General features: G+C 48.2%; 1 protein-coding gene across 1 annotated transcript in view; it reads left to right on the forward strand.

The window, feature by feature from the left end:
* Nucleotides 1–19079: 19079 nt before the first annotated feature.
* Nucleotides 19080–26262, forward strand: part of HSD17B12 (hydroxysteroid 17-beta dehydrogenase 12) — a 97318-nt gene continuing 90135 nt past the window's right edge. The window contains exon 1 of the mRNA XM_075427451.1: nucleotides 19080–19280. Within this exon, the coding sequence (XP_075283566.1) occupies nucleotides 19118–19280 (163 nt within the window). The 5' untranslated portion in view covers nucleotides 19080–19117. The remainder of the gene's footprint in view (nucleotides 19281–26262) is intronic.

Consider the following 26262-nt stretch of genomic DNA (forward strand, 5'->3'; position numbering starts at 1 on the left):
CTACAGCAGGACAGGGCTCACCTTGCTTTGCAAAAGCATGGGTGACTGTAGTCACCAAGTTACTAGAGAAGGAAAAAAAACCCCCTATCTTTAAAAATATATTAAAATGACAGTAGAATGTGTTTAATCTGTAAAACACTAAAAAATGGGAGAAAGTGTAGCAAATGGGAGTGGGAAACATTCAGTTCTTCCTGCCTAATCTAATAGGATCAGCAGCAGACAAATGTACAAAAAAAGTGGGCAAGGACCAAACAAAGCAACAGCAGAGGGTAAAAAAAGCATAGAGTGCCATGGAGAAAAAGAGAGAATGGGGGAATGAAATTATTTTGCTAAGTTAACATTGTGCAAAATGCTTCCTTGGTTCACATTTGTCAATGTCTAGGAAATTCGGTGGAAAAATATATGTGTGGCAACAGTCCGCTAGGATCTAAGCAGTATGAGGGGGGTAAAATATGTGGAAGGAGGAGGGTAAAAGATGGAAGAAAAGATTTCAACACAGGTAGATGCTTTTTTTTAATTTAAAAAAAAAAGGAGAGTTTAGTCATAAATACCACACCCTGCAGTGCTGAGGCTTTCTGACCATCACTTACATTGATAATGCTTATTAAATGACAAACTGAAGTAAGAGTTTTTCTGGAAATGTAATACACCGTGACTTTGTACTCATTATCTTATTTTTTTTTCCTCTCCCATTTGTTTGAAAAACTGTAGAGGGGAAAAAGGGCATGAAAATGGTGTATAGACAGTGATTTTAGCTGATATCTTCCTCGCAGGTGAAGGGAGGAGATAGAAGTCTCAAAACTACAGGCCTGTGTAAATTCTGCAGCGTCAGAAATAAGTACACAATAACACAAATCGCAGAAAAATGGGTAAAACAAACACCATATCTACCTGAGAATGTATTCAGCTTTTAAAACAGGGGAGGGAAAAGTTGACATGGGAAGGAATATCTCTGGACTCTGTCCCTCACGTAAGTGGCTTTTAAAAAAAAAAAAGACATTTCGATATATGTAAAATAAATATATTTTTTTCTTTTTTAATACAAGATCATGCTATTTGCAGATTAAATGTTGCTAATAAGATGGAGCATGCAGCAGTGTACAGGCCTCTAAGAACTGAAAACCAGATTTGGAGAATCTGGTACTTCAACTGATCATGTATGGAGCTAATTTTTTATGTGCATACCTGACTTATCAAAAACAATTTTGAGGGCTCTAATTAGAATGTACTAGGAGTTTTTAAAATGCTTTTCAAACCAAGAGGTACAAAGCCTTGTGAGGGCCAGAGAATCTGAATGTGCAGAAATGGGTCTAAGCATACAATAATTTGAATCTGTTCTCTCTTCTGTTACAGGAAGCGCGGCACAGCCCCAGTTCTGGACAGAAGGACGGCCGTCCCGGGAAAGCGGGCATCACTGCTCAGGTAGCGTGCTCTTACTGATGGCTTTTGACACAGAGAGAAAATAACTTTTCTGTTCGGATTAAATAGTGCCTGACCTTTTGGCCTTTTCGGTTTTGGAGTTTATTGACATTTCAGACAAACCCAAATATTTTTGTGTTATTTCGAGAGAGCTGAGGAGGCAAAGTGTTGTGAGGGAGGGAAGTTAATGCCAAATCCTTCTGAAGTCCGGTCGGTTGCAGGAGAGCAGGAGTGCTGACAGTGGTATGCTGGATTTTCCCAAAAGATGCAAATGATAGGATGTTATAGAAAGAGCGATGTATTTGTGAGCTGTGGTGTGTGTTTCAGTTCACCTCATATTAGAATAGCAAATAAATTGCAAGTGAGTGCTGTAATTTATGGTTGGTCAGAGACAGGGCTAAAAAATTAGTTCTTTCTGATTGTGCGTGGATTTATTGTATTGACAAATATATTTGATATGGTAGCAGTTAAAAATAGTCTGTTTTGATGAAGTTGAAGGAACAAGACTTGTTTTTAAAGCATGCTGGTTAATTAAGCAAGAGTCAGTAAGTGGCAGAAAGCTATAGACAGGATGCTTTTTGAGAAAACGCAATTGCTGGAGGTCAAATTAGTCAATAAGTAAAATTTTCTGATCAGGAAAGAGGCTATATTTCTGAGATATTTTATGCTTTGTGTGATCTTATTATACACCAATAGAGAGAGGAGCTGTGTTAAAGTGTTGGACTTGCTGTTTTATTTCGGTGCATCACTTGTTCTTTCTGTTTTGAATTGTTGATTCAACTCTGATAATTTAGACGAGAGAAATGTAAATTCCATTTACCAGATGGGATGTTTGTAGCATTTAAAAAAGAGAGAGATTAAAAATGGTTAGAAGTCTCTAAAATCTCTAATGTTGTTCTGTAGCCTTTTAAAAGGCAAAAATCCAAATAATAATATTTCCACTGGCAAAAAAAAATATACAATATCTAAAAACAATATAACCTGCTGTTAGAAGAACTTTGAAATAAACAATACGTGAAGATAGGTAGCTAGGATTTTGCAGTATTTTTCTTCCTCTAGTTTCCCTCCTTTTTGGCAAGGAAAATTGAAAGATTTCTTTTATATATAAAAGGAATAAAGAAATAAATTTGGAAGGAAACATTATGCTTGATATTTGTCAAAATCTGTTTTCTTATAAGCATTTTGGTTTTTAAATGTAAGTGCTGCGAAATAGTTCAGATCTCAAAGTTCGTGGGGAAAAAATGTTTCGGCATCTTTGTTCATACCTGAGGAATTAATTTTAGAAGTCCCTTTTCCCTGTTTGCAAAATACATTTTTATTAGATCTATGTATTTGGGTTAAGACTTACTTAAAATTACTTAATTAGGTTATACTGAAATTCTGAGTGATTTAAAAAGAAGGATTATGGTAATATGACAAAACATAACACTGTTTTCATTGAAATCCTTAAATAAAGCCCTTTTAACATGCCAATTCTAAAAATCTATAAATTTGGGGTGTTAAAATAGTACAAAATATAAAAAGGCCGAGCTCATAATGGCATGTATAATCCCGTACCAGTGAGCAGGGATTTTGTAGGTACGTCTGGAACATGGGAGGAGGTCCTTTATATCTGCAGTTTGTTTTTAAGCATTTCTCTTGTGGTGTTGTCCTTTTTAAGACTTTGTTATATGTATGTAAAATACTTCTAAAATGTTTGTGGTTGATTTGTAAAGAGAAAATGTAGAGAAAGAGGCAACAGTGTAGGTGCGCTAAGCTAGATGGCAATTCATTGTGTTTTCCCAGGAAATTCTGAAAAATATACCAAAGTAAAAATTGACACAGTGAGGAATAAATTGTAAATAATTGTATTTGTGCCGTTTGGAATAGCATGGCTGTGAATTTTCTTTAAAAACCTCCTGTAAGTGTCTGCAAAACAGTACAACATAAAAAGGCTTTCCAATTGTGTTTTCTCGAGATAAAGCTATTGGCTTGTAGGCTGATTTAAGGGACAAGGTATTAAAGAATAAACTTTAAAAAAAGAGCTATATACGTGCTTTTCTTATCGATAAGTTTTTTTTAAAAAAAAGGAAAATGTGTGTGTGTTTCTTTCCTCTGTGTTGTTTATGGTCTGAAATAAATAATACATTTGTAGTGATTTATTTTGTAAAAAGAAGTATTTGTATGAGAAAATCTGGCAGTAGGTTTGTTTTACTTCGTATCTGAATTTTGGGGAAATAGCAGAATGTTTCAGGGTATTTGCATTTGTTTCAGAGGTTGGAGCATAAGCCAGATTTCTGTGTAGTCTGTCAGGCAGTTACACGTCTGAGCATGTTACAGTTTGTAGCACTACAAATTAGAGCCATTTGACTCGTGTTTGCTGCAACAAGGCTTTTATAAAAAATATCGCAGACGGAATAGAAGCGTAGGGGCCGAGCGCTGCGTGGGGCAACTTGGGGCGCAGGTGCCGAGTGGCCGAGGGGGCTCGGGGGGGACCTGGTGAGTTTTGCTTTGGGGTGCTGCTTCTCCATCAGCCTGTGCCATCTGCCCCCGGCCCTCGCTCGCCTCAAAAGATGGATCCTGGCTCTCCGGGTTGTTTGTTGGTTCGCAGTGGAGCGGGTTAGTCGTGTGCCCACCATTTGCTACGTGTTTTGAGAGAGGGGCTGGAAGGGTGCTGTGCGTGTGTTTGTCACATGCATCCTGAGCACCCACATGAAGAGTGTCGGGGCAGGAGGGCACCCCACGACAGCATGACCGAGTTTCCACGCTACCGTCGCTGCAGGGCAGCCCAGCCTGTCCCGGTGACATCATCCCAAAGTTCTCTGGGGGTCCCAAGGCTATTTTTCAGTCAGTTTACTTACTACAGTTTGTCTTTTGAAACACACACAGGAAAACCCCCAAACAGGCAGCCGGGAGATGGCATTTCACCTGCTTGTTATCCACTGGCAGGGAGTGGGCAATTAATGCCCCCGCCTGCGGCAGCTGGGACCAGAAACCAGGCTGTGGGAGCACAGAGACCGGCCACGGCAGCAGCAGCGGACTGGGGCCGGAGCCGGAGCCGGGGCCGGGGCCGGGCCGCACCGCTCGCAGCAGGCACCGCCGGGCCGGGCCGGGGGCGGTTCTCCCTCCGGGGGCCGCGGAGGAGCCAGGCCGGGGCCCCGGGGGCGGCCTGGCGGCGGAGGGCCCGCAGCGGGGCAGCGGTGGCGGGCCGGGCCAGGCCGGGCCGGAGGGGGCCGGGCGGGCGGCTGCGGAGGGCCCTCGGCGCCGCAGAGGGTTAACGGCGGCGGGGCCGTGCAGGCTGGGAGTTGTAGGCGCCGCGGCATGCCGGGAGCTGTCGTAAACGCCGCCGCGACGCTCGCCCGGCATGGCGGGCCGGGTGCCCTGGGCCTGCCCGCCCTCAGCCGCCGCGCTGGGGCAGTCCGCGCCCGGCCGGCGCTGCTGGAGGGGGCCGGCTCGATCCCCCGCTCAGAGAGGACCAGCCGCGGGGCGCCGGCCTGGCCCGGCCGGGGTGCCCGCCTGAGGCGCCGGCAGGTCAGTGGCGGGTTTGCCCCCTTCCCCGGAGCCGCCCGGGCCGGGCGTGTCCGGCCGGCCCTGCCCTGCCCTGCCCTGCCGTGGCGGCGGCGCTGGCCCGCCGGGGAGCGGGCCGGGGCTGGGCGGCTGGGCCTCCCGCTGTCGCCTCCTGCCCGCCAGTGAGCTCCCGGCGGCGGGGGCCCGGCCCGGCCCGGCGGAGCCTGCCCGCGGGCTCGCCCAAAGCCGCTTCCTCCTCCTGCTCCCGTGCCGGAGTTCGCCGCTTCGGGCAGCGTGTGCGGCCCGGCGGCCCCGCCGCGCTCCCGCCCGCCGCAGCGGTCTCTGCTCGGGGCCCCGCTCGCAGCGTGCGCTGCCAGGTCGCGGCGGGCCGGGCCGGGGGACTGACGCCGGGCCGTGGCGGGAGGGCTCTCGGTTTGTGTCTGCCAGTCTCTTCGCCTGAGGCTTTTCTGGCGCGGGAGGGAAGAGCCGAGGTGCGTGGAGATGCGGGAGCGTGTGGGCGGCCCCGAGGGACAGAGCCGGGGAGGCGAGCGGGACTCGGTAGCCTCACCGGGTAGCGAGGGCACGGCGGGCAGGGAAGCGACAAGGGGAAAAGCGTTACGTGTTAATTTGGTTTATGCCAATAGCGGGCCCAAAGCACAACGTCAGGCTCTGATTAAACCTTCTGATGTTTCAGAGGAGTTGGTTATTTTCTTGGAGGTACCTTATTTTACGTGTGAAAGAAATGACGTGAAATAAATTAGTCTGGAGTGAATTTGGTAAGTTTTGTTTGTTTTTTCCCTCCTTACTTGTTGAAGGCAAATCTTGAAAGATGGTGCCAGGCATCACGGGTTAGCTGAACTTGGAGCTGACCGTGCGTAAACTTCTCGTGGGAATGGACCGGGAAAGATTCTTGTTAGGTACTTTCTTTTTCTTGGTAACAGTAATCCTCTTGAAATGCAGAAGAAAACATAATTTATTTGTAAACTAATAAATGAAGACGTGCAAAGAAAATTACGCTGTTGAGATCAAATAAAAAAGGGAGATATGCCGTAATAGGTCTGTTTTCTGTTGCACAGGTTACAGTGCAGCTCCGAGAGGAGGTGTGTGAGGAGCTCTACAAACATGTTTGTATTTGTGTCAGATTTTCCCAGTGATCATCACCTGAAATACAATCCTTAACGTGTACACAGATGGGTGTAATTCTCTGGGAGAAAGATAGCGAAGAGATGGTTTTTCATTTTTCTAGGGAAGGTATTGTTTTAGTGGAGGAAAAAAATGGTTTTTTGCTTATAAAAGAAGTTGCTGGGTAGACACAGAGAAGGGCTAAGTGTCTGAAGTGCCTGCTTTGTAACTCCTGATGGTTTGCACTTACAGAGTTAAGCTGTTGAAGATGACTTGAGATACAAAATAAAATATAAAAGTTCAAGACGAGGATAATGTGAATACTGTATTGTGTTTTAAACTTATTAGCGTATGGCCCACTCTATTCGCATCTAAAAAGAACCATTGCTTTTCCAGTTCTTCAATAGGAAATTAATTTTACTGGATTCTGTTTTCTTATTTCAGTGCCAATGGAAGTGCATTAGCACAATAAATACTATATATCCCCTTTCCAAAAATGTACAGTCTAACTTTAAATACTATATAAGCAGTGGAAGCTACACATAAAGGGCACAAAATACTTGAGGATACTCAATGGAAAGACAAGATTTGGAATACAGATGATCTGATCTCATAGCCGTAGTACGCCTAGCTGTAGAATAGCTTTTGGAGGGCAAAATAAAAGACAGAGAGAAAAATTTAAGGTGGGATGAAATGCAACATAGTTTTAGCAAAAGCAGACTGTGCCAGACTAACTTGTTACCCTGTGCTAGGATTTTCTAGACAGGGGGAATACACTAGATCTAATATGTTTCAGTGTCAGGAAAGTATTTGATATTGTACCATGTGAGGAAATTGTGTAAAATGGAGAAAATTTGGATTAGTTGCGTTGTAAGGTGACTTGGGAATGCACTGACAGATAATGGGTGGAAAGGGAATGTACTGGTGCAAAGGAGGCAGGGAACTGAATTTTCAAACACTGTATTGGAAAATATTCAGTTTTTTCTATAGTGGCACTAGTGAAAAAGCGTAACATCGGTGATGAAAATCTTAGGACACAAAACTGGTAGACTGTATCGATAGAGAGGAGGATTGGAATATCCACGTACCAACAAGATGAATCAAAACTGAGATTAACAGAATTAGATGAGATGTAGTGATGCAAATAGAAGCTAATCACAATTTGTTCTGGAAGAGCTCATCACCTCAGTGGTGAATTGGTAGTTGGTGTAGTAGTCAGCAGCAGAATGATAGCATACTGCTATGTGACGTGGCTGAGAGAATAAAAAAGGATTGTGTCCTAGGAATTATGAGGAGAAGGATTTCTTGCATGTATAGAAAATATTAATGTCAAAGTGTATGGCATGAGTGAGACCTTATCTGGAGCCCGAGTATCACTGCGTTCAGATAAATGGATGCAAACAGATGGGTTGAACAGATGCAGGAGAGGACCACATGGATGTGAAGAGGAATAGAGAGACAGAGAGATACAAAAGTGACAATTACGCAGTTTTTATGTAGGGGAGGAAAATAATTATGTGAGCTCAAGATTAGAGTAAACAAACAAAACAAATGCGTATAAAGGGGATAATGAGCACAGTTTGCTGGAAATTACAGGAACAGTTCTAACTATTGGACCACCGATATTCTGGAGTGGTTTCAAATGAGAAAGAAGTTTAAATTTCTTTTAAAATGAAGTTTGATAAATCCAGAAAAGAACATCAACATTTGGTTCTGCGTAGTAGTGGGGAATATGACTCGGGAATCCTGGATGTCTCCTCCCTTAATTCTGCGTTCTTGTGTTGGGAGATGGGTATATACCTTTACAGTGGGTCCATTTTGAAAGTGCAGCTGGTTTCAGTCATCTTAATTTCCTTTTCCATGAATCAAGTTCTTTTTCTCAGGTCCCTTACTAGAAGCTGAGTAGTTTGGTTATATTTGCTGTCAGCTGCTTATCAGCTGTGCTCTCTGAATTGTGCTGGCAGAAGAGAAGTAATGTGCTTTACCTCACTGACTTTAACACTGGGAGTAGACAAATGATGGTTTGGACACCGTGGTGGAAGGTGTACTCACACAGTGCTGCCTGACTTCTTGTCCCGGGATGGGCTATTTGTAGACGTCTTCATGGGACAATTTTTAGGAAATTATTTAAATGAGAAAGTCATCTAAGGCAAGACAAATACTGCATTCTGAAATGTAGGTATAATCAGCTCCCTTGGGATGTTACCTGAGACCTTGTATCTTTTTTTTTTCTGCCTTTTAGACTGTATGGTTTTTAAATAGAGCACTTAGTGTAGCACTGAAGAATTAACAGAAGAACCTTAAAATTGAAGAACATTGCTTTTCAGCAAGGCTACCATACTCTGGGCAGACATTTTAGGTGTTTACTTGGTATTTTTGCTATTTGGGAAATCTTGACAAAGCAGGGAATTAAGCCGTCGTTGCTCAGCCATCCATTTTAATTTTATTTTTCAGTCCACAACTGTCACAGTTTATTCAAAGAGAAAGAATTTGTTTTAAGGAAGTAACTTCCTATTCAGTGGTCAATAGAAAATTAAGTGATGGAATCAATCTGATCATCAATGTATGTGTTAAGTGCTACCAGTGGCACTTTCACTAGTTGCTGAAGCAGAGAAGTGAATGGATTATAAGGATTAGACTTCCTTCATCCCCCTAGAGGTAAATGAGTCATGTGAAAATGGAAGGCTCATTTGGTAGGAGACAGTAAGAAAGACTTGGAAGACAGAAAGAAAAAATATATATATTGTCTCTAAATGGTTTCTTGCACATTTTTTTCTATAATAGATGCTGGGATGTGAGCTACAGACAGAATCTCGACGCTTACAGGGCAGAAATGTGACGGTAAAATGATTCTATGAGTATAGAATGAAACATGCTTGGTGGTTATTTAACCTGGATTCCTGAAAAATAATTTTCTCTTCCATTGTAAGTTTATTTCTTTCAAGAAAATTATTCCTTTTAATAGCAGATATTTTCTCTTGTTCTTTTCTTAGAATCATTGGACCGTAAAGATCATCTGGTTCCAACCCCCCTGCCATGAGCAGGGAGCCCTTCCACTAGACCAGGTTGCTCAAAGCCCCATCCAGCCTGGCCTTGAACACTGCCAGGGAGGGCGCAGCCGCAGCTTCCCTGGGCAACCTGGGCCAGTGTTTCACCACCCTCATTGTAAAGAATTTCTTGCTTAGATCTAGTATAAATCTACCCTCTTTCAGTTTAAAACTGTTACCCCTTGTCCTATCCCTACAGGCCCTTGTGAAAAATCCCTCTCTGGCTTTCTTACAGGCCCCTTCAGGTACTGGAAAGCTGCTGCAAGGTCAGCTCGGAGCCTTCTCCTCTTCAGGCTGAACAGCCCCAACTCCCTCAGCCTGTCCTCGTAGGAGAGGTGCTCCAGCCCTCTGATCATCTTCGTGGCCCTCCTCTGGACCCTCTCCAACACATCCATGTCCTTCCCATGTTGGGGGCTTCAGAGCTGGACGCAGGACTCCAGGTGGGGTCTCACGAGAGTGGAGTAAAGGGGCAGAATCACCTCCCTTGACCTGCTGGCCACGCTTCTCTTGATGCAGCCCAGGATATGGTTGGCTTTCTGGGCTGCAAGCGCACATTGCTGGCTCATGTTGAGCTTCTCATCCAGCAGTACCCCCAAGTCCTTCTCCTCAGGGCTGCTCTCGAGCCAATCTCCGCCCAGCCTGTACTTGTGTTTGGGATTGCCCCGACCCACACGCAGGACCTTGCACTTGGCCTTGTTGAACTTCATGCGGTTCACGCAGGCCCACCTCTCCAGCTTGTTAGGGTCCCCCTGAATGGCATCCTTGCCCTCCAGCGTATCAATCACAATGACCTTTTTGATTTTGGAAGGAAGTCATGGACTTTCCCAATGTAATGGTGGGAGCACAGTGTTAGGGCTACAGCAAAGGAAAATCTTCTGACCTGGTTTGTCTATGTCATCCTTCAAGGTTTTCTGCTGAAAAAAGAGGCATTTCCACTAGTGTCACCAGCTTTTCGTTCTCTTGTGCTATATTACACTTCTTGAAACACTACTGACTGGAGGAGCAAATTTATGGAAGTGAGAAGCATTCACGTGATAAGATTGATAATTACATTTGCATGATTCAATAACAAAAGGAAAACAGGTAATATTAAAATATTAAACAAAAATAACGTGTTAGTGCTGTTATTAAGAATAGGACAAATCCATTCTTTTGCTGGTTTTATATAAACAAGTCTGGGAGGGATGTGTACGTGTAGATACACACACAGACATACATATATGTACATATACACCTGCTTTGCTGTGTATGCTGGCTGATGAGTAAAAATAGCAGACGATCAATATGTAAAAGTACTGGGAGCTTACACACTGAACAAAATCAAAGTAGGCCAGAGCTTGGTTTGGTAGCAGGCTGGGAAGGGGATGGCTCACTGCAGCCTGCAGCAGCATTTTTTGGGTTGTGGGTTTTTTAATTGTTTGTTTTTGATTAGTATTTGTAGGAATGCTTTGGCGCCAGGTCACCGCTGTTGTAAATCTTCGTATTTTCATTGGTGTCCCCAGAGGGATAGTGATTTACACCCCCCAAACAGATGGCCTTTTGGGTGGGGACATCATTGTGGTGTCTTTGGTCTTACATCATTTACTTCCTCTTATTCCCAGAAAGAAAAAACAGTCAAAGGAGTGGTAATTATAAGCTCCTCAATAAGCTCCTCCTATAGGGGGAAAAAAAAAAAAAGCTCAGTACCTCTAAAATGGTTGTATAGTTTGTACAAAAGCTGTTGGATGTTGTTGTTATAGCAGCATCTGTAGGAATAGAAACAGCAAGAGGAGAAATAGGAATTTTGGTATTCCCCTGGTCTCTCCAGCTTGTGCAGATCCTGGGATGGAAGGAAATGCCATCTTCTGGAGTTACTTATTTTGTTTTCTGCAGTGCCTTCACACACAGAAACTTCTGTCAAAATTTAATCAAAGCAGAATAACTAATAAGTAGGTAGGATAAAACTGTTGTTTGTACTTGTTTCAGAGTGGCAGTGGTCATTGCTGTCTCAAGTGTTTCTGTGGAAAGAGAGTCCAAATGATTGCTGATATTGTGGTATTCAGATAGATGACAGCTTGATTTAAATTACTAAGGCGCAAAGAGTTTTGCTCCCCCACCATCAAGCACAAAGAAGCATCGAGTTAGAGAAGCCAGACCTCACCTGCTTGAGCCAGGCAATATTCTACTACCATAAATTGCCCAACATAGTATCAACCTTTAATATTTCTCTTCCTGTTACCATCCAGAACATGTAGTTTCCCCCTTGCCATCTAAAGGTAAAGCTTAGGCCCCCCACATCACCTGCTCAGGTGCCATATGACCGTGAGATGACCTTGGTTCCTGCTCCTAGGTTTCTCCCTGTGAGAAGCGGAAACCTGAAGTTCAAATCCCATGCCCACCTCAGCAGATAGACCTCCTAAGAGCTCGTGCTTCATTCCTCCCAGGACCTCTGAGGTATGTGGAGAAGACAGGTATGGGATGGGTGTGCGTGTTGGAAGAGCTGTTGCTGTTTGGGCAGGAGAGAGCACAGTGCCCCATGGCTGAAGCGGATGATGAGGGCAACCATCTGCAATGATAGATACTTGGGATCCAAATCCTTGTTGTAGCAGGGAGCAATATACAATCTCGGGAATGACTGAATCCCAGGGTGTTTTTAAAATGCCAGCTTTAATGGTTAACATTTTAATGGTGAAACTCTTAGGAATTCTGGAAGCCAGACATTTTAAAGAATTACAGAAGGTTTGAAGAAAAAAATACAGAAGCGTAATTGGGTGTTAAAGACGGGAAACAGATTTTTTTTTTTTTTTTTTTTTGCCTTCAACTTCTGTCCCTGCTAGGGTCCTAGCTGAGCTCTCTGCCCTTGTGTTTCCTCACGTGCAAACTAGTGGCAAGTCATACTTAACGGGCATTCTTCAAAGTGTAATTCATGTTTGTGAAATACTGGGAGTGGCCAAAACAAAGTCTGCTAGAAGTACGGCGGGGGCACCAGAACTGTCGGGCAAGTGGATCTTTAAGGAGACACTCGGGGAGGATGGATTTTATTGAAAGGGTACAATGGCAAAGCTAGTCCACTGGAATATGGAAGAGGTGAAGTAGTTCAGTAGCAGGGAAGAAATGTTGCCTGATTCCTGCCCCGTGGATGTGAACCAGCTTGTGCTAGGCGGGCTCTCTCGGGGACAACAGATGCGTTGGAGGGGGCTGGAGGGAGGGCTACAGACACCATCTCGCATTCCGTGCGCTCCACAAAAGGATGCGGTGAAAGGGGTTTGAGTGCATATAGTACAGTGCAGGGGGTGAACAGTAGGTTGTAGATGAGGAGACAAAGGTTCGTTATCAAGTGTAGTCCATCATTTGGGTCTGGAAGTGGATGCATCGTGCAAGGTGACAGTGAGTGCTGGCAGCGGCATGACGGACACGTGTTCCTGAACTTGGTACCTTTTATGTGGGCAAGTGTCTTTATCGCTTATCTACAGTTGCGAAACTAGGTAGCAGAGACATCAAGAATTAAACAATGAGAACACAGTATTTCATTTCTACAGATGATATTTTCAGCTCAAAATCAATACATTCAGTGGGCTGTAGAATTGAAGAAGGTTAATCTTCTGTTGCCACGGACCTTATTATGTCTCTTCACTAAACACAAGCTGCACCTGGATTTGCGGCATGCACAACTATTAGAATTTTTTTTTTTTTTTGAGAAGTCCTTGATTTCCATCATTGCTGAGGGTTAAAAAGCCCCAAACTTTATATGTGTCCCACTTAATCCTTTCCTTGGTTTGCCTGATGAGAGGATCTGGAGCTCCTCATTGTAATCACTTCTAAAAACTCTAAATGGGGAATGGCAACAAAAAGAGGAATTTTGAGATTTTACAGGAGTCTCACCTGTTAGTGCATAGTAGGTAAAAGTGAAAAATCCTTGTATGAAGTGCTAGAAGTTTGTAGTGCCATTTGCATTGTTTCCTATTCTTCTTGTGGGGAATTGAATGGACTTTCTCATAAAGAGCAATGTGCGTCTGCATGGCATGTTAAATTTACAATCTGTAGACTCAGCTAGGTAATATGCCAAGTACTGTCTTGCTTTAGGTTGTGTTTAGCTTCCATTGCTACATTTGCCTGGAGTGATTTGCTGTTGTGAAATTTGGGACTTTAATCTCTGAAGCAGAAGGACAGGTTGCTGACGCCCAAAGTTTATTTAAGAAACGAGGAGTGTGTAGCTGTTACACAGTGTGGCAACCTAAAATGCCTGGGTGACTCAGTTTCAAAGCTAAGACTTGTGTGTCAAGGCTGACTTGTGTTTGCAGGTTCCTGTCCTTACAGAAACTCGAGTCAAAAGTGTGCAATTACAGGGTGGGAGATGCGCAAATCAGACTTTGTGCTTGGTTGCTTATTTATTGTGGCACTTACTGGTACCGGTTCCGTCCCTTTCTCTGAACCTGATGCTCTCTGTCTCGCTTGCATCTGTAAGCTCCGCAGAGCAGGGGCGATCGGCTCTGCTGCGGTTGTTCAGTGCCTGGGTGAGTTGGGTGCCGCTTCTTCACGAGTACCGAGGCGCCTTGTGTTAGGCCCACGGGATTGCTGGAGGGGCTGAGAATGAGAACCAGCTAGCTGCTGCTGTCAAGGCCACGGTCTAAAGCGTAGATCCCCAAGCCCCTGCTTACTGATGAGCACGCCAGGAGTGAGGAGGGTTACATAAATACCGGCTTCCAGCACTGCCCAAATACACTGCGTAAGATTTATGCACAGGATGGGGCTGAGAACACCTGCCCCAGCCCCTCCAGTCCTGCTGGCTTTCCCTGCCATCGTTGCAGCTGGTGGAAAACCAGTTATTCTGTGTGCTGGGCAACAGCTTCAGCTGAGGGCGCCGCACCCAGCACACGTCTGTGCCATGCTGTTGAGACACTTTGCTGGTGCCTTTGCTGGAGGAAAGAAAACTGAGTTCCTAGGTGAGCGCTAAATAGTGTGTGGGCTCGGAGCGGTATTGTGACCCCCGCAAGGGATGGAGTAGGTGCCTGAGTAAAGGCTCAGGATTGGGAATTCCGCACGAGGTATCTTACCTCAGCCCAGCCTTAGGATCCACTGCTATTTGAGGTGTCCTGAGAGATTTATTGGCATGTCCAAGTGGTTCTTGTGGAGTTCTTCACTTAGCAGGGTGGACAGTGTTGGTCCCGTTCTTAGGTATTCTACTTTTTGTCTGCAGTGTGCGCTGAGGCAAGGTGTCTTAGTTTGGGGCTGTGGATTTAGGCAAAGGCACACTGCAGTGCTCAGCACCGCAACAGCCAGGGCCTTTATTGAATCTGGGCTCACTGCGGTAAGTGTGAGTAATGGTAAGAGAGGCAGGAGAGCAGAATGACTGTACAGGAGGGAGAGCTGCACTTCACTTGCTAGAAGGAAAAACATATTTGTAAAGGGATAAAATTAGTGCTGGGTACAAGAATGCCATTTAACGAAACAAATGACTACACCTCTTCTCGGTGGCAGGAGACAAGTGACACATCACAGGTAACCAGCAGTCCCCCGTCCTGCGCTCAGGGCTGCTGCGGAGCAGGAGGCACTGCCGGCTGGGCTGGCCAGGCTGGGGTGAGGAGTGGATCCCCGCTCCCGGGTGTCGAGACCCCCAGCCAGGCGTCTCGCTGGGTGTACCATGAGGGACTGGCTTTGGTTCTCGTCTGTGGGCTGGTGGTAGGAGGTGCCTTCCTCAGGTACTGGGAGAGTGGGGCAGGAGGGAGGATGTACGTGTGAGACATGGGAATGTGGTCTCACTGAGATCTGTGATGCTCATGAGGTACTTGTGGTGGCAAAGTCACAGAGAAACTTAATAGAGAAAATTCAATGTCTCTTCTTATTGGATGCTCTTCTGTCCCCTATTTGTTGTATTTTATTTTTCCTCTCTGCTGTATTTTTGCTTTCTTTATGTCTGCTTTTGATATTTTCCTCTCTGTAGTTCTGCATCCTTATTTTTTGTTCATTTTTATTTACCGTTGCTTTTTCACTCATGCATGCCTTTACCCCTGTAGCTTTCATAAATACTTTCTCTTTTGTCTCTCTTGTGATCTGCCGTGCAGTTTGGCCACCTTCCATGTGCCGGAGCAATGCAGCCGAGTTGTGGGTCGGCTTAGGCTTGCATCACCACCCTGAACCAGATCACAGCTGCAGTCGGCTGGAGCTGCCGACGTGCCTGAACTGATAGAAGGTGCTGTGGTGACGTGAATGTCTGGGGCCTTGGCAAGGTATCCGCATACATGCACGTGTGCGTGTTGGTGTGCGAGTATGTTCAAAATGCCCGTCTGTTCCATCAGCTCGGCTGACTGGGTGCTGCTTTGGGCTTCGCAGCAGCTTATGGGAAATAGGAACGGACCTGCAAAGCTCATGGGAAGAGCGGGTTTAACCCTGAAAAGGGGGATATGCCCGTTATCTGGGGATGCATGATGACTGTAAGCAGGAGATCCAAAACCCCTCACTTGACCTTTGTGTAATTCTTTCCCTTCCACTGCGTCCCTTTCCCTGCCTGTGACTCATCTTCTAAATGCAGGCTGTAAGCCTCTCAGAGGACTGCCTTTCTCTCTGAACAGAGTAGCATAAAAAATAGCAACGCTGTTGAATAACCAGTATTATTTTTTAACACAAAAAGCCTGAGGACTGCCTTACTGTGTCTGTGCTTCTCTGTCCGGGGATATATTGGCTCCCCAAGAGAACAGCGGAGCAGGTTCTGTCCTGACCCACAACAAGGAGGTTATTGAGACAAGAGGTCTCTGGAGCTGCGCAACTGCAGTACAGTGGGCAGTAGATGTTGTAACAAAAGATAGATAGGCTCTGAAAAAGGCCAACAAATTTTTCATAGCACCCACGTACTTTCTTCCCTATTTCTGACCCGTTTGCAATTGGCAGCATCCCGGTGGTAACTGCGGTGTGGCTTACAAGGGCTCCCAGTAGGAAGCTGCCTGCTTCCTTCAGCAGGGCGCCCAGCACCAGTCTCCTTTCCTCCAGCCTCTACGTGTGCTGTCCAGCTGCCCAGTCCGCTTCGGTTCTCGACACTTGGTGACCCTGATGATCATACTGTTACCTTCCATCCTTCACTTCAGCTCTTGTGTTGTCTTTGACTTGTGGCAGATCTCGTGCTACAGCCAAACTGGTTCCTTTTCTCTTTTCAGATGCTTTTGCCTTATTCGGTCTCCTTACTGCCTGGTACTGTGGAAGACAAAGGAGTGAGAATCAGCGGTGTGTCGTTATCCAGCAAACAGTTTGAGAACTGCTTTGACAGCCAGTAGAAGAAAATAGTGTGATGTGGCCACAGCAAGGGTGTGCTCTTTCTAACAATTTACAGTTGCACTGTGATCCTAACCAGGAGTGATGCTCGAACCTCCCTCTGATTACCTGTATTCTTTTCTCTTGCTGTTACAGCGTTGTTTCTTTCCAACACACAAGTGTTCCTGCAAAAATGCCAAGGTTCTCCATGCAGATTAAAGTAGATTTACAAATTAAGGGAAAGCTGGTATGGAACAAAAGGAAAATTAAATTATCCTAGCAATTTTGCACTTCCTTGTCATCAAAGTCCTGTTTTTGGCAGGTGTTGTGTAGGATACGAACTCGGTGAGGGCTAGGAGAATCTTCCTTGTGTAAAGACTGCAGGAGTTAGCCCTGGCAAATCACACTGTTCTAAAAATAGTGGCCAGTAAGCGGTAGGTAGGCTCTCTTGGGGGGGGAGTGGGGGAACAGGAAGAAGAACTTGGTGAGAGCTTGATCCTCTGTGGTGTCACCTTTCACAGCTGAGTGACTGACAAAAGAAAAAAATGTGAGCTAAACCACCGTGAGGATGACTGCCTCCTGTTGTGGAATGGAACAAAGTCCGGTGAGGTGCTCCCTCCCATTAGATCTGATACAACTGCTGCATGATAAGGACTAATTTCTAACAGTCAGCTGTAAACCTGTAGATCAGCTAATGAGACAGCGACTTGACAAGTTTTTCATTGCAAAGTGTGTGAGAGTTTCATGCTTTTAATCTGCATCACTGCAGTGTATTGTTGAATCCAATGAGGTTTGAATCCCGCTATGAATTTGTTTTCCACAAGTAGATTATGAACACAAACCTTGGATTTCTATTAGTTATGTGTCTTTGAGTGAAAAGCTGTTGTGTGTGTATGTATATATTTAATAACATGAAATGTAACAAACATTTATTTTTATTAATAAAACAGATAATCCTATCAGAGAACTTTTTGATTTAATTTCTTTGGTCTTGTTTCTCTTAGTGTAGATGAAAGATCATTGAGTGCAATCTCGTGTATCTCAGGACACAGTTCGTTGCGTCAGGTGGCTGATGACATACAAAAGTGTCTGGTTTCTAAAGAAGAGCTGAGAGGTTGCGATAGTCATTGTAACTGCATCCACCTAATCTGATGTGGACCTAGGTGCAACACTCGGGGTATTGCATGGCTCCGTGGTTGGTGTCACCACCACTGTTGTGAGTTTTTCGACAATGGGGTGGCCTACGTGGCCCCGAGCCTGCTGGTGCCAGACAGGATTCGCTTTTCTCAGGGGGGGAAGAGGGTCTTTGCTCACGAGCTAGTGCGGCTGGTTGACAGGGAGTTAAACTAGGCTTTAAGGGGGATAATAGGCTCGCCCGTGGCAAGCTGTGGGATGACAGGCCAGGGTCAGAGGGATGGGGCGCTAGCGAAGGGGCCTCAGCCTGGTGCTCTGAGATGGGCTGGCTACACTGGAGCACAGCTGAAGTCTCAAGGATATGAGCCAGGGGCTCTTGAGGTGGTAGGGGCCAGCAGGGAAACACCGGTGAAGTCCCTCAGAGGCTACAGGGTGTTCCTCTAGGGAGGTGGCATGGCCCACAGCCCGGCTGAGGTGCCTCTGCCCCAACACAGGCAGTGTGGGCAGCAAGCAGGAGGAGTTGGGAGCCACCAAGCTGCCAGACGGCCACCACCTAGATGCCCTTAGTGGAACTTGGTGGGACGAGTGCCATGGCTGGAGTACAGCTATCGATGGCCACAGGCTGTTCAGAAGGGACAGGCGAGGAAGGAGGGGGAGAGGTGTTGCCCTCTACATCAAGACACAGAATGTGAAGAGCTGTCTCTGAAGAACCACCACGAGCAGGTTGGGAGCTGATGGGTAGGGATCAGACACGCGGGCAGCAAAGGGAACAGGCCGCCCGATGAAGGGGAGCCTGCTGACGAAGCCGCCTTCCTCCAGTTGCGGGAGGCATCGCGCTCGCAGGCTCCCGTCCTGCCGGGGGGCTCCAACCGCCCCAGGACCTGCTGGGGACGCGCTGGCGAGCTGCGGGCGGTCCGGGAGGCTGCCGGAGTGCACCGGGGAGAACTTCTCAGGCGGGTGACGGCCCTGCCGGGGGGTGCGGCCCAGGGCCTGCCGGTCACCGGCGCCAGGGAGCAGACCGGTGGCGCCGGGACCGGCGGCAGCCCGGGCTGCAGCGATCGCGCACTGGCGGGGCGCGGACACCCGCGGCCGTGGGTGCCACCGGCTTGGCGGCCGTGGCGTTGCCGGCGGGGGCGGCGGAGGCGGTCTGCCCCGGCGCGGGGTGGAGGACGGGGCCTGCAGCGGCTGGGCCGGGGTCCGGCGGGGGGGAAAGGCTGCCCGCGGTGGGGGGAGGGGAGCAACAGAGGGACGTATTCACGTCCGAGGCGGAGCCTGAGCATTTTATGAATGGGCTCATATGACGTCACCGGGGGCGGGAGGAGAGGCCCCGTCTCCCGCCAATCCTGCGAGACCGCCCGGCGGCAGGGCCAATCGGAACGCGGCCGCTGGTTGACGGCCGTCCCCGCCGGCCAACGGCGCTAGGAGGGCGGTGCCGACCACGTGGGGCGCAGGCCGCAAGTAGTACGGGGGCGTGTGGCCGCTCACTCCCTGCCCCCCTCCTTTCCGGCGCGGCGGGAGCGTGGAGGGGCCGCGCGGCCCGAGGGCGGGCGGGGCCGGCCGCGTTGCCGGGTTACCCGGTGGCTGAGCGGCCCCTCAGCCAATCGCGGCGGAGCGGGGGCGGGCGCCGTGACGGCTGCGGGTCGGCGGTGGCCGGGAGGGCTCAGTCCGGCCGCGGCCGCCTCCGCAGCATGGTGGCTGCCGCCGCGCTCCCGGCCGCTGGCCTCCTCTACTGGGTGGGCGCGCTGGGCGCCCTCTACGCGGCGGCGCGGACCTGCTACCGCCTGCTGGCCGGCCTCCGCCTCTGGGCGCTGGGCAGCGGCGCCGTGGGGCCGGCGCTGGGTGCCTGGGCAGGTGAGTGCGCGTCCCGGCCGGCCGTCAGCGCCGGGGCAGGGCGGGCCTCGGTCCGGCGGGGAGCGGAGGGGGGCAGGCCGCCCCCGGGGCGGGCCGGGCCGGGGCAGCGGCGGAGGGCCCGGCGGGTGCTGTCGGGGGGCAGCGCTGTTCGCCGGGAGCTGCGCGGCCGATTGGAACTTCGGCTCGGGCCGGGCCGCCCGGGACCGGCGCCGCGCAGTGCGGTGCCCGCCCGGGGGAGCCCGTGGGGAGCGACCCCGGCCCCGGCTCCTAGCGCGGCTCGGTCCCCGCCCCCTCCCCTCCCCCAAGCCCGGTGCCGGCGCTGGCGGGTGGCTCCGCGCGCACCGGCCTCGCGCCTCGCCGCTGACGTCACGCCAGCCCCGTCCCCCGTTGCCCCCGGAGGAGCGGGCCCTCCCCTCCCCCCGCCCGCCTGCCCGGGGGAAGCGGGCAGGGGGAAGCGGGCAGCGCGAGGCGGGGCGGCGGGCCCGGGGCGACTCCCGCGGGCCGCGGCTGGCGGCGGCTCGGGCCCCGCGGGTCGGGGGAGACGGGGACGCACACGACGTGCGGCGGGCTTCCCTCGGCCGCCGGTCCCCGGAGCCGCGCTGGGGAAAGGCCGCGGCGTCCCTCTCGGCCGGGCGGCGCCGCGGCGGCCCGCCGGTAGCGGCCGGGAGCCGGAGCGGGCCGGGAGAGCGGTCACAGCCGCGGCGTCCAGGGGCGGCGGGGAGGGAGGGCCCCGCGGCGGGCTGGGAGGGGTGAGGCGACGGTGACTGCGAGCCCCGAGAGCTGCGGCGCTGGGGCGAGCTGGGGGTGCCAGAGGCGGCGAGCGGTGCTGCCGGCCCGCCCCCGCGGGGAGCGGGCGGCTGCCGGGCGGGGGAGTTGGCGGCGCCGGCTCCCGGTCACTTCCGCGAGTGGCAGCGCAGAACTCGCGTGGAGAAGACGCGGCTGGGTAACTGAGCGTCTGCTTGCGTGAGGCGCCAGTAAGGCAGCAATAAAACCTTATCCCAGAGCACGCTGTGGGCCCTGCGTGTACAGGCCTGAAAGATGGCAGCGGGGCTTTGGGCAAGTTACGGCGTTGTCTGCAGGCGGCTGAGGCCCACGTCTGCCTTCCAGTGAGAGAAATGGTGTGTCTGTTAGGTGTGGTGGGCACAGGAGACTCAGCACCTCTTTGACTTGCTGGGGTTGGTTTTGAATATATTGCTACGTTGTGGTTACTGTAGCGTGTTCTGCATTGTTTCAAATGTGAAAGTTTGCAGTGCTTGAGCCAAACACCAGCTTACAAGCGGGAACCACAAACTGCAGACAGCAGGTCTTTCCTCAGTTGCATCCTCAAACATCACATGAACACAGAACTGCGATGCGAATGTCCACCGTCCCTGTTTCGTGCAGGGAACAGCAGCCCGTTGTAGGTGGCCAGCGGCTGCTCACGAGAATTATTCTTGTTCTTTGCCGTGATCATGCTCTTCAAGGCGTGGAGGAAGAGGAGCGTTGGCAGTACAGCAAAATGCCCTGCATTTGTTACCCCCGCTCTGAAGCGGGAGCACTGCGGTGATGTCAGGGAGGATGGAGAAATAGAATGGTGGTGCCTGCTAACCTGGACCGGGGCCGTCACTGCAGAAAGAGACACGGCCATGGTCAGCCAGCTGTTGTATGTCCTCTGCGTGCTGCTGATGCAGGCGAGATGCTGCCTTGCTGGGGCAGCTGCTGTGGTCTCTAGGTGAAACAAGAGGTTTTCTTGATCTGAATAAGCACTGGGGTGGTTTGCCCTGAAGCGTGTTGTGGCCCCAGCAGTAGGCTGGGCAGGCTCTCTGTTTTCTCTCCCACTGGAAAGGAGGCTGAAGGCCCAGCAGCAGATGTTTTGGGTCACCTTGAGAATTAGCAAGTTACTTAGTCATACTGTGGGAAGAAGTGCATCTCCTCCTCTCCTGGTCTTCTAAAAACCAATGGATTTGATGCTGATTAGCCGCTGTGATTCCTGTGACAATGCATTCTTTCTACTGCACAGCTAGAAGGCAACTTAACAAAAACTAGAAAGCCCTTACAGGCCCTTTTGTAAGGGCTTCTTACTGCCCTTTAACTCTTCTGCACGTCTGAAGTTCAGCTGCAGATTCTTTCCTGGTTTTCGTAGCTGGTTTTTGGTTGCATATGTGCAATTGCTTCTATGCTCTGTCTAATTTGCTGGTATTTAGAAGGGGCGGATGTGAGGAGGAGGAGCTAGGTGAACTGGTAATGTACTCTGAGAAAATTAGGTTTGTATTACTTTAAATAGCAGCTGTTTCGACAAAAAGTTAATTTTTCTACAGCCACACTTATGTGTGAAGGTCCATATGCAGCTTTTCTGGTTTTCTCTCCCCATAACTCACATCTGGCTTGGTTTTGGGTACTGCGCAGTGATGGAGGTTGGGTGGATGCCTCATAAATTGGTAACAGAAGATGACAGCTCCCTTGCTGGGAAAACAGTTTAGCTAAGTAAACCACATACTCGACAGGAGCAGAGTGCCAAGGAGTTGTTCTGAAATCACCAAGAGTACAGCAAAGATGTGGCTATTCCCCTGCCTTCCTCTAGACAGGGGGATCTGTTGGCAGCGCTGTTCATTGTGATCCGTAATGGTGTTTCCTGAGGTTGGATGAGAGTGTCCCATCGGTGGTGGTGGCAGGCAGCCACCTCGCTTCTCTGCCATTGACAGTTGGGAGTATTCTGGAGTGCTGAGTGTCTGGAGCAGGGAACCGTCTGCTGCTGTCATAGCTCCTGCTTGGAGAGTTGCCGTATCTCCTATTTTAGGAAGCCGCCTCTGTTTCTGGAAAAGATTTAAATCATTTTTCTGCCCCTTCCCTTCAGTAGGTTGGTGAAATGAAGTCAAAATCCAATGGTAATTCAGGCTAGGAGGGACCTCAAGAGGCCTCTAATGCAACCTATTTCTCAGAGCAGTGTCTGCTGTGAGATCAGACCAGTTCGGTATATGCAAACAGTCAACTCTGTATATTCAAAATACACCAGCACTGTAAGATGGAGTGATCTGATGCTCGAAAACTTCTAACATCTTGCTTATGTCAGATGCTTAAACTTTTCTTTTTTCTTGGCTCAAAATTGCAAATATTTTAATGAGAAATATTTATTTTTTTCCCAATTTGCTTCGAACTGATGTGTTAACTGGAAACAAAGTTGATTTTGACTGTGTAATTGGCCATATGACATGCAAAGAAAAGGCTTGTTTGCTTTCAAGCCTCGCAGTGGCTTAGAAAAGCACCCACTTCTTCCCCCAGTGCTTTTGATATAAGCATGGTTGAATAATCGCACATTTAGTGATTACAAAATGTCTGATAGTGATGATGCTTTCTCATGTGGTGAATACAGCTGTACAGTTGTACTGGGGCCAACAAATGTTTGTGAAGATGAGCTTGCCTTAATTAAGCTTCTTGGAGTTTATTCACTAACATGCAAAAATAACTAAATGTAGGCAATTCGCTCTAGGTTTCTTAAAAAAGACTCTGTAAGAGGTCATTAATTAGGATGGTGCTCTCAACTGCTTCTAACTTTCTGTAATTTGATTTTAGACAAAACCCTTACTCAGTCTTAAACTGTTCTTTTCCTGTGTAAATGTTTAACGAGAAGTTCTTTCATCGTCAGCAACTGGGTGAGTGCTCTTTGCCTGCTTGTGTTGGCTTCTTTTGCTGAACATGGGCTACGTTTCACTATGCATAGTCCAGCGTCTAAAAATAGCAACTTGTATACCAGAGCCACTAAGGGAGGCATGAACAATGTGTGTGACTGGGTACACGAGCAGTGGAGTAGGTGCTTACTTGTGTCTTTATGGTCAGGTCTTCTGAAAACTAAGAATGTGCAGGGTGATTCCCAAACTCTCATTGACTAATAAGGGAGTCGGGGTGATAACAAGCTCTAAATCGGACCTTAACAATAATGTTATTAGATTAATGAGGTGTGAGGCTGACATGGAGAGGAAGAATTGACAAAATGGCTTTTGTGCTTGTAAATGGTTTGAGTTAGATTCCATCTGTAAGATTATGTTTCCTGTGGTTCCTGGAAAATACAGACCCTGATCCTTATGAAGTTCTTGGGACAACCTTAATGAAGTAAGTTGGATGATAAATGACAATTTAAGAACTCCATACAGAGGACATTCACTTTAGTGGTGACTAGGTGGTAACTTGTGGATAACTTTGAGCAGCTTTCACAAGCAACGTCATTTTTCAAGCTCCTTAGCATCAAGTGAAATAGTTGTTACCTGGAGGCTTTTTTGTTCTCTGCAAATAGGTTTCAATCCCTGTTGCACAAATGAGTGCAGTCTTGCTTTGCAGGTGTTTGGCAATGCGCGGTGATAGTTGACAGACCATGTCATGAATCACTGTTGCAGATTAAACTGCCCAACCTTGTGCAATGTGTGGCGAGGGTGTAGTTAGTGGTGAAACAGAGAGTTGCAACCTCTCTTAGCACTGCTCTCTCTGCAGGATGTGAGAGGAGAGGCTCTGCGCAGCTCCCTGTTTTCCCTGCACCCGAGTGCTTGGCTGGTGTGTGCGGAGCTTTGGGAGAGCTTTTGGTTATCTCTTGTTCTTTAGCAGAATCACTTATTTGGGGATTTATCATCTTCAGCACTTGGGATCCGTGGCGAGGGTTTTCTGGTCTGGTTCTCAGTGCTGGGCACTACACAGACTCTTCTGCCCTTGTATGAAATCAAGCATGGCACTCGTCAACCCAAAAGGTAACATCAACAACGTGTGAAAATATGCCAGCTTGCTTGTAACTCTTGGTCTGACGGCTCAAGTCAAACTTGCAGCCTGAACTTGGAGCATGTGTTGTTTTCTTCTATAGCTATTTGCAAAAAGTGCTTCTGGAGAGTCATTGCACTGAAGTGTGGCTCTGGGAACGATCTGCTGCAAGTGTCCTCATCCTGTCTGAACTTCCCAGAAGTGCTGTGCTCCAGTGTCTATGGCTTTTTCATTTCCCATTTATCATGTACTGTTTCCCAGTATCCATCCTAAGTTTTCTCTGGTAAGAAAATTAGCTGTCTTCCTTTAGTCCTCAATCCTACTCATAGCTTGTAATTTGGAAGACTTCTGTCAGTGTATCCCTCCAGCCTGCTCTTTGTTGGACTGAGCAGGTGCTGCTCTTCCAGAGCAACCCAGGAGAGGTGGGATCTCTGACTCCGTTGTTCTAGGCTTGGCAGCTCGCGCTGCGTGGTACTTCAGTGGGCTGCAACTCCTTTGGAGACCTTGCAGCTCTTGGTGAGTCAGGGAGGAGGTTCTCCAGTATTTTTCCTGTAGGCTACTGGTACTAACATACCCTAAGATCAGTTTTGCTTCCTGGACAATATAAAGGAGTGAGCAATACTCCGTTTTCTACAGTTTTGCTGTCTTTCTGCTTCTTACTGCTTCTGTAACCTGATGTTACTGGCTGTTCAAAATGTCTGCTTAGTAGGATTGCTCAACACTTGTTTCGTTAAGTGCTCCTTCTTGCACTTTGGGGTCAGAAGAGGAGAGGGAGGGGAGGTGCTTAGAGCCCAGAAGTCCGGAGTCCCGTCTCCGGCTGTGCTCTGTGCTGTGTCCCTGCTGATGCGCTTCAGTGCTTCACTTCTGGCTTGCGTCAGCGCCTGCTGAGACTGAATGCTTACTTGTGGGCACCGCCAAGCTCAGGACCAACCTGGCTCATGATCTCCAGCTCTAAAGTTTGACTCGGTGTGAACACTTCCATTCTCCTGTGTGGTGGTTTTTTTTTTTTTTGAGAGATGCTTTTCATTTTTCGAGTGAAATTCTGGCTGAAAGTGTTCAGCAACACAGAGCTAATGTCACTGGGGAACTTGAATCAGAATATGAACAGGCTTTGCTGTGTTTAACTGCAGGAACAGAGATGCAGTGAAGGAGAGTTAAATGCTGTAATATGGTCTCTCCACCTCCACAAAAAAGCTAATGGTGAGTGGAGGACAGATGCTGTTTGCATTAAGGTGAAAGGAATACCCATCTCTGATAAACAGCCTGAGAGGGAAATGCTTGAAAACTTACTAGCTTGGGGGCTGAATAGCTGGGTTATTTTAAGCTAGCTCGATCTCTCAACCTTCTGTATATTTTGAAGTAGAAATACTTGTGATGGAAACCAGCTATTTAAAACTAGGGAATTTATGCAAGATTGTAATCTAGAGTATCTTTATATTTTAATCTAGAGTATTCTTTATATCACTTTTTTGGCCAGTGTACTTTGCTCTTCTTGGGGAAGGTTACCTGTGAAGTGCCCGGGTGAAAGCAAGGAAAGGCCGTGTGTAGCAGTGAGGAGCACAGAGGTGTCTCCAGCAAAGAAGTCCAGCTGGAGCTGTGCTGGTTGTTGGAGCCAGGCAGGTAAATGCACTCCTGTGTAAGGAGCAAGTGAGCTAGCAGGAGGTCCTGAGGGTGTGAGGGCAGAGCTGAGAGTGGGGTTTGGGGAAAACTGCAGTAGTTTACCACCTGGGAATTATTTTTTGGTAAGTGGATGAAACATGTTGTTGTTCTTGGTCTTATGAGTATTTTCATACCTAATCCATAGGGTTGGGATGACCATCTCTGCCACAGAAGGGATGACAGTAGGAAAGTATCCTTTCTAATTATTCCAACAGAGGTGCCAAATGTGATTCTTTAGGCTTGTTTATCACACGTTTCTGTTCATGTACAGCATAGCTAGTGAGTAAAGCATCTCATGTTGTGTTGGGCTTGCATGGTTTACTAACTTGCCTAATTAGATGTAGGGTTGCTGCTTGTAACTTCAGATAACTTCTGTTGCTCACTGTTGATAGGCTTTAGGAAACCTAGGTTCCTAGAGTACAGCAAAACGCTTTTCAGACTGAGTACATTAATATCTGAAAATGTTAGAATTAGGGCTATTTGACTTCCTCTGTAGTACCTTTAATTGAACAAAAGGATTCTGCCTTAAAACTCTTGTTTTTTGACTCCTGATTATTTAACCTTAATGTAGTATCTTTTTTCCAAGTCTCTGCATCTTCCCAGA

The sequence above is a fragment of the Opisthocomus hoazin genome, chromosome 7 (assembly GCF_030867145.1).
Source record: "Opisthocomus hoazin isolate bOpiHoa1 chromosome 7, bOpiHoa1.hap1, whole genome shotgun sequence".
NCBI classification, from domain to species: domain Eukaryota; kingdom Metazoa; phylum Chordata; class Aves; order Opisthocomiformes; family Opisthocomidae; genus Opisthocomus; species Opisthocomus hoazin.